This window comes from Babylonia areolata, chromosome 13 (assembly GCF_041734735.1).
Source record: "Babylonia areolata isolate BAREFJ2019XMU chromosome 13, ASM4173473v1, whole genome shotgun sequence".
In the NCBI taxonomy this organism is placed as follows: Eukaryota; Metazoa; Mollusca; class Gastropoda; order Neogastropoda; family Buccinidae; genus Babylonia; species Babylonia areolata.
The window spans coordinates 36753567-36768566 of NC_134888.1; the positions used below are offsets into that span (position 1 = coordinate 36753567).

The window sequence follows — 15000 nt, forward strand, 5'->3', positions numbered from 1 at the left end:
CTTATTATTATTATTATCGTCATTATTGTTCATGCACACAGGAACATGGGCACAGCGCCGTACTCACCTGCAGATCCTTCTCCACCAAGCTGAGCACGTGCTGCACGGTGGGCGGACAGCGCAGGCAGCGGGTGAGGGGCCGGAGCAGGAAGTCCTGGGGCTTGTAGAACGGCGTGACGGCGGAGCTCCACACGGACAGCTCCCTCCGGTCCCGCTCCTTCACCAGCTGGGAGAGGACGTCGCTGACGACGAAGAAGTCCATCTGGTTCTCCACGTTGAAGAGCTTTCCCGAGGCCTGCAGCATCTCGGCTTCCAGCTTGTCCAAGACCTCCAGCACCTCGTCAGAGCTCGGGCAGGGAAGCGTTCCTCTGCTGTCCGCTCTGTCTGCTCCCGGTGTGTTGAGGTGGTGACCCCCGGCATGTGGAATCCCTCTGATCTGTCCGTCTCCTGGATTCTCAGGAGGGAGCCTCTGGTGCTGAGCAGTGGTGTGACAGTCTATGGCGTTTACGGCGTCTGTTTGGGCAGTCTCTCCAGCTTCACGAGGCAAGTGGTGAAATCCTCTGTCTTCAGAGTGGATTAACGATGATGCACCACCGTGCTTGGTTTCTGTGACTTCTTGACATTTGTTGTCGTCAGGGATTTCTGTATTCTGATCGGACGTCTTGAAGACCGGGTTGCACACACTGGAGACGCGAACATGGTTGTCTTCTTTGACGTTTAACAAGTCAACAACACCTTCCATAGGTTTGGGAACGTCAATAGCATCTTCTGCGAGACCGGATGGGCTCAAAACAGCTTCTTTTGGAGTGAATGTACACTGAACATCTTCAACAGGTTTGGAAATTTGTGAAACGTCTTCCTGAGATTTGGAAAATCTGCGGAGTTCACCCTCGGATCCGGAGACGTTGGAAACATCGTCTGTTGATCTGGAAATGGCACGAACATATTTCGTCAGTCTGGAAACGTTACAGTCACCTCCAGCAGGAGCTTGTGAAGCACCAGCAGACCTCACCACAGTCTGCAGGTGGCGGTGCCAGGTGTGGATGAAGGAGGTCAGGCGTGCGTGGGAGGCAGTGATGTCAGTGGTGAGGTCTCTCCACTGGGGGCTCTGGGTGATGGGCGGTCTGCCGTGAGCTGGCTGCAGCACGGGCAGCCTGTTGCTCATGGTCAGCAGGTGATGCCCCACTTTGGCCAACAGTCTCTGTATAAAGACGTCACACACTTTGGTCACCAGTTTCTGTATAAAGACGTCACACACTTTGGCCAACAGTCTCTGTATAAAGACGTCACACACTTTGGTCACCAGTTTCTGTATAAAGACGTCACACACTTTGGCCAACAGTCTCTGTATAAAGACGTCACACACTTTGGTCAACAGTCTCTGTATAAAGACGTCACACACTTTGGTCAACAGTCTCTGTATAAACACGTCACACACTTTGGTCACCAGTCTGTATATAAACACGTCACACACTTTGGTCACCAGTCTCTGTATAAACACGTCACACACTTTGGTCACCAGTCTCCATGTATAAACGTCACACACTTTGGTCACCAGTCTGTATAAACACGTCACACACTTTGGCCCCCAGTCTATGTGAACACACACACACACACACACACACACACACACAAAACAAAACAAAAAAAAACACGTCTTCACAAACCTTCGCCTTCCACAGCTGTGGCACTGAGAGAGGAGCCAGAAGCTGGGGAAACGGGTCCCACGTGCCGGTGTCAGCACCTCCGCTATCCCCCTCACCGCTGCCCTGCAGACGGCGAACAAGCCTCTCGCCGCGGGCCAGCGCCTTCTGCCCCTCCCTCAGCAGCGCGTGCAAGAAGGTCGGCTTGACAGTGGTGGGCCCTTCGTCCACCAAGATCCTCAGAGGTCGGTCACTGTATCTGGACAGCAGCTCTTCAACGAACTTGGCCGTGTCCTCTGTCTTCTCCACAGTCGCTGTGTGGATATTCGGAAACTCGCTCTGTCCGGTGGTGCTTTCAGTGGATACGTTTTGCGCTGTTGCTGTTGCTGCTGCTGTTGCTGTTGCTGTTGCTGCTGCTGCTGTTGTTTCTGTTGCTGCTGCTGCTGCTGTTGCTGAACGGTGGGATTCGGGGTTCGTGTCTGCTGCTGTCGTGCAAGTGAAGGATTTGTCAGGCGTGTCCTGCTGTCTTGGTGTGGTGTGGTGGGTGTGGGTGTGGGTAGCGACTGGCTGAGTTGTTGTGGGGTCCACGTCGGCGTGGTCTGAAGGCAGTGCCGTGACGGTTGTTGTGGGTACGGTGCATCCTGCTGCTCTGGTGGTATCTTGGAGGAGGGGTGGTGGTGGTGGTGGTGGCGGTGGTGGTGAGGGTGTCTGAGTGGCGAACTGCTTGATACGCTGATACAGGGTGAGAGCAATCAGGCTCCCCCAGCCTACCCCTGAGAGGATGACACACAGCGGTACTGGTAATGATGATGATGATGGTGACGACGATGTTGATGATGGTGGTGATGATGATGATGATTGTGATGATGATGGTGATGATGGTGATGATGATGATGGTGATGATGATGGTGATGGTGATGATGGTGGTGGTGGTGGTGATGATGGTGGTGGTGATGATGATGATGGTGGTGGTGGTGATGATGATGATAATGGTGGTGGTGGTGGTGGTGATGATGGTGGTGGTGATGATGATGATGGTGGTGGTGATGATGATGGTGATGATGGTGGTGGTGATGATGATGATGGTGACGACGATGGTGATGATGGTGGTGATGATGATGATGATGGTGGTGATGATGATGATGATGATGATGATGGTGGTGGTGGTGGTGATGATGGAAAATTTTAAGTGTCTTCCAGCACTAAAGCCGCTTCACAATAACTAAATAGTAATGCCAAAGAAATATCTATACGGTATGATAACAACAACAACAACAACAACAATAAGAAGAAGAAGAAGAAGAAGAAGAAGAAGAAGAAGAAGAAGAAGAAGAAGAAGAAGAAGAAGAAGAAGAAGAAGCACAACAAAAACAAGTAGAAGAACAAAATAATTATGATGGTGATGATGATGAACGACAACAACTGCCACTACTACTACTACTGTTGCTGCTGCTGCTGCTACTACTACTACTACTACTGCTGCTTCTACTACTACTACTACGAAGAATTTGTACTTATATGACGCAAACTCCCCATAATGTGGGCAAAGCACCTCCAATGAAACTTCTTCTGCGTTCACTCGTATGCACACGAGTGGGCTTTTACGTGTATGACCGTTTTTACCCCGCCATGTAGGCAGCCATACTCCGTTTTCGGGGGTGTGCATGCTGGGTATGTTCTTGTTTCCATAACCCACCGAACGCTGACATGGATTACAGGATCTTTAACGTGCGTATTTGATCTTCTGCTTGCATATACGCACGAAGGGGGTTTAGGCACTAGCAGGTCTGCACATATGTTGACCTGGGAGATCGTAAAAATCTCCACCCTTTACCCACCAGGCGCCGTCACCGTGATTCGAACCCGGGACCCTCAGATTGACAGTCTAACGCTTTAACCAATCGGCTATTGCGCCCGTCGCCTCCAATGAAACAATACACATTCAATAATACTTACATGGAGTCAGGGGGGAAAAGTGTATTCATACACCAAGACGATAATACAGATAACGAATAGACATGTACAGATATTTGTTGCTCTGTCTGTCTGTCTCTCTCTGAAACAATCTTCTGAAACAGAGATGCAGTGCAGATTGCATGTCCAAAATACGGTGTACCCAGGAATGAATCAGTTCCTGTTAAATAAAACCGGCAATTCATGCACGTTTGAATTTGCAATACCCATGGCTGCCGAACAAAAACCATTAGCAATAGATGTTGCTATCTTTGTATACAAAGCTCTAGACGAAAAGGAAGCAGAGCTGGGAGTTTTTAATTATTTCTGTGTAAGTATTGTTCACTCCTCGTGTAAAGGACCAAGTCCTATACAATTAAACCTTCTCTCTCTCTCTCTGTCCCTCTCTTTCTCTCTGTTTTAGCCCTCTCGGTCTTTTGTACTCTCCCGATATTGTAACATCACAGAGTGTGCGCATGCGCATACCCGTCATACAGGTGCCAGTCAGTAGGTCGTTCACTCAAATCTATTTCCACACACACACACACACACCTCCCCCCTCCTCTCTCCACACACACACACACACACACACACACACACACCTCCCCCCTTTCCACACACACACACACACACACCTCCCCCCTCCTCTCTCCACACATACACACATACACACACACACCTCCCCCCTCCTCTCCACACGCACACACACACACCTCCCCCCTCCTCTCCACACGCACACACACACACACCTCCCCCCTCCTCTCCACACGCGCACACACACACACACACACACACACACCTCCCCCCTCCTCTCCACACGCACACACACGCACATACACACACACACACATCTCCCCCCTCCTCTCCACACACACACACACACCTCCCCCCTCCTCTCCACACGCACACACACGCACATACACACACACACACACACCCCCCTTTCTACACACACACACATCCCCCCTCCTCTCTCCACACACACACACACACACACACACACACACGTCCCCCCTCCCACCCTCCACCCCCGCAATCCCCCCCTCCCCCACACACACAAACACCTTTCCCCTTCTCTCCACACACACACACACACACACACACCTCCCCCCTCCTCTCCACACGCACACACACGCACATACACACACACAAACACCTCCCCCCCCCTTTCTACACACACACACCTCCCCCCTCCTCTCTCCACACACACACACACACACACACACACACACACACACCTCCCCCCTCCTCTCTCCACACACACACACACACACACACACACACACACACACACACCTTCCACCCACCTCAACACACTCACCCCCACGACACACCCACCCACACCTACCTCTGGGCACAAAAACGACGACGTGGTCCCCTGCCCGCGCCCACTCCACCCCCTTCACCCCTAGCACCAGGGTCTTCCCGGACCCAGGGGGCCCCGTCAGGTGCACGAAGGGGTGTCGGAGGTCCAGGATATCCAGCTGGTCCTGCCTCAGCACGTGCCGCCCGTAGCGCAGCCCGGTCAGGTGGATGCACTGGGCCACTGTCCGCGCCTCGGCCGCCCTCCTCGTGCTCTCCACCGTCACTTTGGAGTACAGCCCAACCAGCCTGTGTGGAGAGGGGAGGGAGGGTGGAGGGGGTGGGGGGTAGGGGTTGGGGGGGACGGAGGGGGGGAAGGGAGGGTTGGGGACGGAGTGTGGGAGGAGGACAGAGGTGATGAGAACGAGACAAGGCAAGGCAAGACGTGTTTGTTTTTTCAGGATACCTTTTGTGGGTTTCTTTCTTTCCTTCTTTAGTTTAACTTCTTTTCACTGGTGAGTGATATTAGACAGGGGGGCCGGGAGGGGGGGGGAATGATGCAACCAGCCCAGACCTCTGTAGAGACATGTTCCAATATCTGGCTGCGATGGGTTCGATCCACGATTTTAGCGTACCTGGTGGATGAAGGGTGGAAAATTTTCCGATCTCCCAGGTCAACACATTTTAATTTCACACAGAGAAATCTGTTGTGATGAAAAGAAATACAATACAACTACAACAGATGTGCAGACCTGCTAGTGCCTGAATCCTCATCATGCGTATATAGTCACGCAGAAGATCAAATACGCACGTTAAAGATCCTGTAATCCATGTCAGTGTTCGGTGGGTCATGGAAACACGAAAATACCCAGCAACCATGAACAACCACGATATATATTCATCATCAGCAAGTTCGTGTTCGTGTAATGAACAGAAGAAGGAAATCAAGATTACCTGGCTGCTATATGTTCACAGACACTTCTTTCCAGCTCGTCTCCTCCGTCCTCAGAGTTGTCTTTCTTGGTCACGTGACGCCACCATTGCAGTAAAGCATCATGGGAAGGTGTCTGTTCTGAGGGGACCGACGTTTGGGGGCCGGGTGTAGGTGAGGGTGGTATGTCGTCAGCGCACAGAACTGTGGCAAGGGCCTCCTCTGTGTTGTCGGTGCTCGAGCATCGGCACAGCGTCTGGACAGAACTCAGTCTTGTGAGCGTGCTGAGGTGCTTAAAAGCTAGTTCACGACATCAGGTGGTTCTCTCATTCACACTGTTGTTGTTGTTGGTGGTGGTGGTGGTGGTGGTGGTGGTGTGTGTGTGTGTGTGTGTGTGTGTGTGTGTGTGTGTGGAGAGGAGGGGGAGGTGTGTGTGTTGTTTTATTTTCAGATATTCAAGATATTTGACAAGAAATGTTTTCACACACACACACACACACACACACACACACACGACACAAACAAACACACACACGACACCACACACACACACACACACAAACCAACCAACACACACACCTGGGCAAAGTCTCCATGACCCTGACAGGCCTCCCGAAGCAGGTGGCGGGGAACGTTGGGCAGGGCCACCACCTTCCTCACCCTCAACCCCACACCCCCAACCAGGTCTCCGAACAGCTGTCGGAGGACGGTTTCCTGCTTGAACAGCTGCTGCGCAGCCTGTTCCACCTTCTTGCGGAGAACGGCAAGATCCGGGTCCAGGGTGGACCCCACGCCTTTGGTCTCCATGACGACGAGCCCGTGGTGAGGGCTGACGAGGAGCACATCAAAGTCCCCCCTCTTGAGGTCGACGTCCAGATCCTCTGGGCTCGTGAACAGGGACTTGGGTTTGGGGAACTGTCTTTTGTGCGCGAAGTCCCGAGGTCCCGCATTGTCTTGAAAACCATGCGGCGAGGAGGAGGAGAAGGAGGACACGGCCTCGTGGGAAGAAGTGAACGTTCCGTGGGATGTTTTGTCCGGGGGGTGGCCTGAGCCTGAACCCCGTGTGCTGGTTTCACCGTCGCCGTCTTTACCCTCAGGATGGTCAAACCTTACGGTTTGTTTCAGTTCTTCTCTTCCTGGTGATTCCGACACATCCATGGGTTGTGGTGTTGGTGGTGTTGGTGTTGGTGGTGGTGGTGGTGATGTTTGTGGTGGTGGAATCGATCCCTGCCGAGTCTGCCGGCAACCGTCGCGTAGTGAAGCAGACTCAAGCAGCGGCGTTGAGGACCACCCACCCCCCTCACTCCTGCTGGCCGACTGCTGTGCATCCGACAGGGACGCTGTCGGCGTCGGCGGCGGCGCTGCCTGCGGAGCACGTGCTGGGTCACGTGTGGCGGTCCTGGACGACGCCGACACCGTCTTGACCAGGTAGTTGTCGAAGGAGTAGCTGAAGAGGATGCACATGGCCTCCCCCGTGATGTCCCTGATGAGCTCCAGGCAGCGTCGGGCGTCGTTCTCCGCGCGCTGGCCGTCCATGTTGGAGGGGCAGGAGGCCTGCTGCACGTGCAGCGCGCGCTGCTTGTCCCACGTGACGGCCTGCGTGTTGAAGCGCTGCGGCGGGAAGCAGTGTGTGGCGGTGAAGAGGTCCGGGAAGGTGGTCATCATCTCCCTGTGCATCTCCTGGTCGTAGAGCTGCACGTGCCACATGCCACGTGCACAGTCAGCCAGCCAGCCAGCCAGACACACACACACACACACACACACCTCTGTCATTTCCATTCAACACGTCAGAACACAACTGACTTCGATTCAACTTCTAAAAAAAACACCTCAGCTCTCTCTTTCTCTCTCTCTCTGACTTTGAGTCTCATTCGCAGACCTGTTTTAAGTTTCAGACTGTTAGCTGATTCATTGCGGACTAAATGTTGCCCACAATATCAAACGCATTAATTTGTTTTAGTGATGACACAGTTCGTCATATCATTTTTTGACTGCGAGATGATGAAACCTTTATTTGATGAAAGTGTGTCATCTATTGTTATTTTGAACTTGATTAAAAAAAACAAAAAAAACCACAAACTTTCAGCATTCAGTATCTGATCAAATTGCATGAGCGACTTAGCATTTTAACGAAGTCCACTTAGTAATTTTTCTTCAACTGTACTTTATCTATTTCAAACATTCAACAGTGGTTTTCCATTCTCCGTCTATCCTCTTTCCTGCAACTCACTATAGAAGACCCCACCCCCTTCCTCTCGTCCTAAAAAAATAATCATTATGAAATGTTAACACCTAAATTTTCTTCTTCTTCTTCGTGTTTTTCTTCTATTAGGCCAATTACTTTGGTGATAATAAATTTAATCTCATGTTAATATTGATATTAGCATTGTTTTATTATATTATGTACTGTTTGTTTATTTGTTTTATTTCATTATTTCATTACTTACTGTTTATGAATGTTATTTGATACAAGTCATAATATGGTTCATCAGCCGTCATGATAAAATTGAAGTGCAACGTTGTGAGCACAGTATAAGCTTTAAGCTTGTTGATGCTCTTTTGTCATTCATTGCCTTGTAATCATGTGTATTGTTGAATAATTAAAGATTATTTAAACCAAGATTAATTCTCGAGCACAGTACGTGTAACGGGACTTTAGACAGAGAGGGACAGAAACAGGCTCATGGAGACATGCTCACAGAGAGAGAGAGAGAGGTTCAAGATTTAAAAAAAAAAAAAACTTCATTACAAAAAGGTAAAGATTTTAGGCATTGACTTGTCTTCCAATCATTAAGAGACAGAGACATAGAAGGAGAGAGACAAGGAGAAAGACAGACAGACAGACAGAGAGACAGACAGAGAGAACGTAACTTCCACACGCAAATACCCCTCCCCCCACCGCACCACCCTTCCCCACCATCTGTATCAAACATCACAATCAGTATCAGTAGCTCAAGGAGGCGTCACTGCGTACGGACAAATCCATATACGCTACACCACATCTGCCAAGCAGACGGATGCCTGACCAGCAGCGTACAGTAACCCAACGCGCTTAGTTCAAAGGACGGGCAACAAACGGACCACCGTTGTTACACAGTCGATCGACCAGCCAGCTGACCCACCCACCTCTTTGGCAGTCTCCTGGCTCGACGTCTCAGCAACCTTCTCCACCACCACCGCCACCTCGCTCTGCTGCGTGCCCCCACCTCCCTTACCCCCCTTCTTCCTCCTCCTCCCTCCTCCTCTTCGGCGACGTTTGCAAGCGGACGCAGTGGTGGTCGCGTCACCACCACCACCACATGCACCACCACCGCCACTAACACCGCCAACATCACTACCACCACCGCCATCATTACCACAACAGCCGCTTACACCCCCACCTCCACCACCATCACTACCATCACCACCAACACCATCGCCACCACCACCACCACCAAAACCGCCACCGCCACCGCCAATACTGATGAAGGAAGACCCTGGCTCTGGCTGGGTGAGGTCATGGCTGTGGTGGTGGTGGTGGTGGTGGTGGTGGCTGTGGATGGTGATACGCCTCACGGCTCCACTGGCTTCCTCTTCCGACGACGAGGTCGCGGCCAGTGTCGGGTCGGTTTGATCCTCCTCCACCTCCTCCACCCCCTCCTCTCCTTCCCCTCCTCCTCCTTCCCCTGACTGCTCCGACGTGCGGGTGGGGGTGTGGGTGAGGGGTGGTGACCCCTGCAAGGGGTGAGGTCCGACCGGAACGGAGTCTGCTGCTGCTGCGAGTGGGGGTGGGGAGAGGTTTTGTGTGGGGGTTGGGGTGGTGGGCAGCGACGCGGAGTCTTCAGGCTGATCTCTGCACGGTTCTGGGTGGTGTCGACGTTGGTGCTGCGGTTCGTGGCGGTGGTGGTGGTGGTGGTTGTCAGGTGACAGAGTCACCTGGGGACCGGGTCCCACAGGGCTACTGGCTTCAGGGGGAGGTGGGAGGAGGGTGGTGGTCGTGGTGGTGGTGGTGGTGGTGGTGTGGGTGCCGCGCGGGGCGGGCTGGGACTGAGGGGGATTGAAGTGTTGGGGTGGGGGATGAGGAGGGGGAGGACCTTGACCTTGCTGTCTGACCAGCTGTCGGCCTGCTGCTGTCTGCTGCTGGTGGTGGTAGTGGTGGTGGTGAGAGAAATGGTGCGGGGGTGGAGGGCGGGAGTGGCGACAGGGGTGACGGGCGTTGCCGTGGTAACGGTACGGATGAGCCTGGTGGAACTGGTGACCTTGACCGGGGTTGCCATGGTGATGATGCGGATGGTGATGACCTTGACCGAGGTTGCCATGGTGATGATACGGATGTTGCTGGCCTTGACCGGAATTGCCACGGTGATGATGATGGTGGTGGTGGTGGTGCTCATGCGGCTGGAAGAACTGGCGGTGATGCGGGTGGTGCTGAAGGTTGCCATGGGGATGGGGTGGGAGGTGCGGGTGAGGATGACGAGGTGAGTGGATGTGAGGGGGGAAGGGAGGTGTGTCTGGACAGTCGGCAGGATGGGTGGGAGGGCGAGGCAGAAGGTGGGGGCGGTGGTGAGTCATTCTCTGACTCGGTGGAAGTGCGAGGCCTCCTTCTGTCCCGTGCTGTGCTGAAAACAACACACTAGTACACCCACGCACACACGCACACACACGCGCGCGCGCACGTAAACACACACACACACACACACACACACACACACACACACACACACACACACATAGAGCAAAAACAAAACAAGAAGAAGATAAAAAGAAAATGCGCTCTCGTACACACACACACACACACACACACACACACATATATATATATATATATATATATGTGTGTGTGTGTGTGTGTGTGTGTGTTATCATTATATGTGTGTGTGTGTATTATCATTATATATATATATATATATATATATATATATATATGTGTGTGTGTGTGTGTGTGTGTGTGTGTGTGTTACCATTATATATATACATATAAAAGACTGGCTGGCACAAAATAAACACAGCATGTGCCTATGGGGTCGTGCTCTACATAATTATATGAAGACAGAATGACAGCAAATGACTACAGCATGTGCCTGTGCGACATTTTCCGACAAGCAAAAAGACAGGCTGTCAGCAAATAACCACAGCATGTGCCTATGGGTCTATACACAGCATGAGAACAGCGCAGTGGTGAATACATCAGGGAAATAAACACATCGTGTGCCTCTGAGGCCTTACCCTACAGATAGATAGATGGATAGACAGACAGATGCACACACACACATACACACACACACACACACACACACAGAGAGAGAGAGAGAGAGAGAGAGAGAGAGAGAGAGAGAGAGAGAGAGAGAGAGAGATCAGCCCTTTTTGTCTTGTTAATTCAAAGGGGCGGTTATACAGCTTATACTGTACAGCAAGCAAGCGACAAATGTTTCGCAATGTGGGAAACGGGAAGAGAGACGTTATTTCATATAACTTTTAATACCACTTGCTGTGCTGTTTAAAAAAAAAAAAAAAAAAAAAAAAAAAATCCATGAAGGAAAAAAGGACGGGGAAAAGAACGGAAAGAAAGAAATGTTTAACATTACAACTCACACCAAGAACGGAAAGAAAGAAATGTTTAACATTACAACTCACACCAGAGCATGAACAAACCCAGACAGAAATAATCACGTGATATACTCGCTTAGAACGCAAGCAACAACACACCAGGGCATCAATAAACCCAGACAAGTGTATACAGTCACTGATCATTCCTACATCGCATGCCGCAAGACACCCTGGGGCAACTGTTGCGCCCACCCCCACCCCCACCCCTGAAAATGAGGATTAATGGGGGCGTGGGGGTGGGGGGTGGGGGGGAATATGTGAAAGAAAAACAGAAAGAAAAAAGATTAAAAAAGAGAGAGAGAGAGAGCGGGAAAAAAAGATTTTTGGAGGGTTTTTTGGCCAGTGAAGAAGGCATGTGAGGCACTTAAAAAAAAAAAAAAGAAGAAGAAAAAACCAGGTGCTGCATGACCTGCATGTAACTGAAGCCACACACAAAAAGAAAAAACAACAAACAAACAAAATTAAGGTCTGGCTTTATCCTCTCTCTCTCTCCACACACACACACACGCACACTATGTATATATATATATATATATATATATATATATATATATATATATATATATACTCTCTCTCTCTCTCTACACACACACACACACACACACTATATATATATATATATATATATATATATATATATATATATATACCTGTGGGTGGGTGGAGAGATAGACAGAGAGGGGCGGGGGGATAAACCCAGACCTTAATAAGGAAAAGGAAAGAAACGTCAAGTTACGATGTGTGTGTGTGTGTGTGTGTGTGTGTGTGTGTGTGTGTGTTAGTATTTATATTATGACTTTTTTCTAATGCGCGACTTCAGTCTGACGAATATATATATATATATATATATATATATATATAGAGAGAGAGAGAGAGAGAGAGAGAGAGAGAGAGAGAGTGTGTGTGTGTGTGTGTGTTATTAATTTGTCTCACAATTTTCAAACAGTCAGAACTGCAGGCAATGTTACCCTCTGAATTTATCACGCAGGCAATACCTGTACTATTATCAAAGTAAACATTAGACTTAACACACAGACACAGACACAGACAAAGACACACAGACACAGACACACACACACACACATACACAAGGGAAAAAAAAGAAAAGGTTAAAGAACCTAAAGCCTTTTCACGGCCATCGAAGGGGCAGTGAATTCATATCCACTGTGTTCAGGGCACGGCATAGGAAGCTAGGCGGGGCCCAGTCCTCTCCTTCCGCACCCGTTTTAACCTTCCCCAGCCGAAGTCAGCGGGTACCCACTCCGTTCACACTCGGGGTGGAGTGAGGAAAAACCAGAGTACAGTGCATACCCCTCCCAAGGACATAACGCCATGCTGAAACGCGGGGCCCTCGCACCCCGAATTACACTGGTGAACACTGGATCAGATGTCAAACGCCTTACCGAATCTGCCATGGCACACACACACACACACACACACACACACACACACACACACAGAGGCGCACACGAACACACACAGAGGAGCACACGAACACACACACACGAATACACACACACACACACACACACACACACACACACACACAGAGGAGCACACGAACACACACACACGAACACGAACACACACACACACACACACACACACACACACACACGCAGAGAAGCGCACGCAAACACAACTGAATACGCAGTCACACACACACACACACACACACACACACACACACACACACACACACACACATACACACACACACACACACAGAAGCGCACGCACACAAATACGCAAAAACAGACACACACACACACACACACACACACACACACACACACACACACGTCCCCACATAAGCACGCATAATCATATGTCATCTATGTGCTGTTTATTGTCAGATGAAACGCATTTTTAAAGGCATGAAACCAGGTCAGAAGCGTTAAAACTGAATTACTGTGACTCTCCTCTAACCCTGTGGGTTGGAAAAAAAAAATTAAGTATGCTAATTGAACTTTCATCATTACACACACGGTTAATCTTCACACCTCCCTCCCTCCACTAGACCTTGAGTGGTGGTCTGGGTGCATTTCCGCATTCGGCTGAGTCAACAAACCCAAGTTCTGCCGGCGTACAGCATGCACTTTGCGCACGTGAAAGAACCCACGGCAACAACAAAAGGACTGCCCTTGGCGAAAATGTTGTTGCTAGAATTAACCCACTTTGATACTGAAACAAAAACACTTGCAGACAGAAAGAAGAAGAAGAAGAAAAGAAAAAAAAAAATACTGGTGGCGCTGTTTTGTGGCGACGGGGTCGAGGGGGGGTGGGGGTGGGGTGAGAGCAGCCCGATTTTCACACGATACACATATTCAGAGAGAGAGAGAGAGAGAGAGAGAGAGAGAGAGAGAGAGAGAGAGAGAGAGAGAACGAACGAACGAACGAACGATCAAACTAAACCAAATTTTAAGTGGGTAAAGGAATATTATGCACACTATGCTTATTTACATCTGGGCCCGGCACTTGGGGCAATGGAAATAGAAGATGAAAAAGAAAAAAAGAAAACAACAACAACAACAACGTTAGAACCAAAATATTCACGACAGCAACATCATACAAACTTGATGACATACGCATGCACAAACATAAGTATAAACATGTATGTACAATACGAGAATAGTATGTCTCGATAACATTATGGATGAGAGGTGTGGTGGAGAGGAGAGAAACAAGAGGATGGGAAGAGAAAAGAGTAAAGAAAGCGGAGGAAGCTGACATACAGACAGACAGACTGACAGACAGACAGACAAAGAGAGAGACACTGACAGGGGTGGAGAGAGAGGCATGAACGCATCAACAATCAATACGAGAGAGAGAGAGAGAGAGACAGAGAGAGAGAGAGAAACAGAGAGAGACAGAGACAGAGACAGAGAAACGAAACGAAACGAAACGAATTTTTATTTCACGAGGGTAGTGGAGTAAGCACAACTGCTTTTTTTTACATCCAGCCCTCAAGGAAAAAAAAAAAAAGCAAAGGCAACACACACACACACACACACACACACACACACACACACACACACACACACACACACACACACACACACACACACACACACAATTACACATGAAAATAAAGCGCATAAATAAAAACATGTACACAACCTAAGTACGACGCATCGACACATATTATCAAAAGATCAAATCATTACAAAATGAAATGATTATCTAAACAGAAGAAGAAGAAGAAGACGATGATGATGATGATGATAATGAAAATGATAACAGGGGGAAGGAGAGACAGAGTGAGAAACACCGATAGTTAGAACATGGGAAGTGTATTCATGGCGATTATCATATTGTATATATATATATGAAATATGAATGATCTTGAAACAATCAGTACATTTTAGGATATAGGGGTGTCAAATTTGAAAGATTCATCAGGTATATATGTAAGTGATTTTATTTTTTGGAAATTTGATTCCGTTTTATTAATTTTCTTGGATATGATTCCATAACCAACCCCCTGAATATGCAAGGCTTGATTTACATAAGATAATCGTTGTAAATGAAGGTTTATCTTATGTGAATGTCGATAATCATTAAAAGTAAACATATTTGTCAGAC

General features: G+C 49.3%; 1 protein-coding gene across 1 annotated transcript in view; it reads right to left on the minus strand.

Annotated features, from left to right (window-relative positions):
* The window catches only part of LOC143289240 (uncharacterized), a 20495-nt gene that overhangs the window by 3711 nt on the left and 1784 nt on the right, over positions 1 to 15000 (minus strand). The window contains exons 2-7 of the mRNA XM_076598218.1: positions 8956 to 10441; positions 6409 to 7521; positions 5853 to 6085; positions 4945 to 5207; positions 1668 to 2416; positions 68 to 1201 (exon numbers count right to left, since the gene is read on the minus strand). Of these exons, the coding sequence (XP_076454333.1) occupies positions 68 to 1201; positions 1668 to 2416; positions 4945 to 5207; positions 5853 to 6085; positions 6409 to 7521; positions 8956 to 10380 (4917 nt within the window). The 5' untranslated portion in view covers positions 10381 to 10441. The remainder of the gene's footprint in view (positions 1 to 67; positions 1202 to 1667; positions 2417 to 4944; positions 5208 to 5852; positions 6086 to 6408; positions 7522 to 8955; positions 10442 to 15000) is intronic.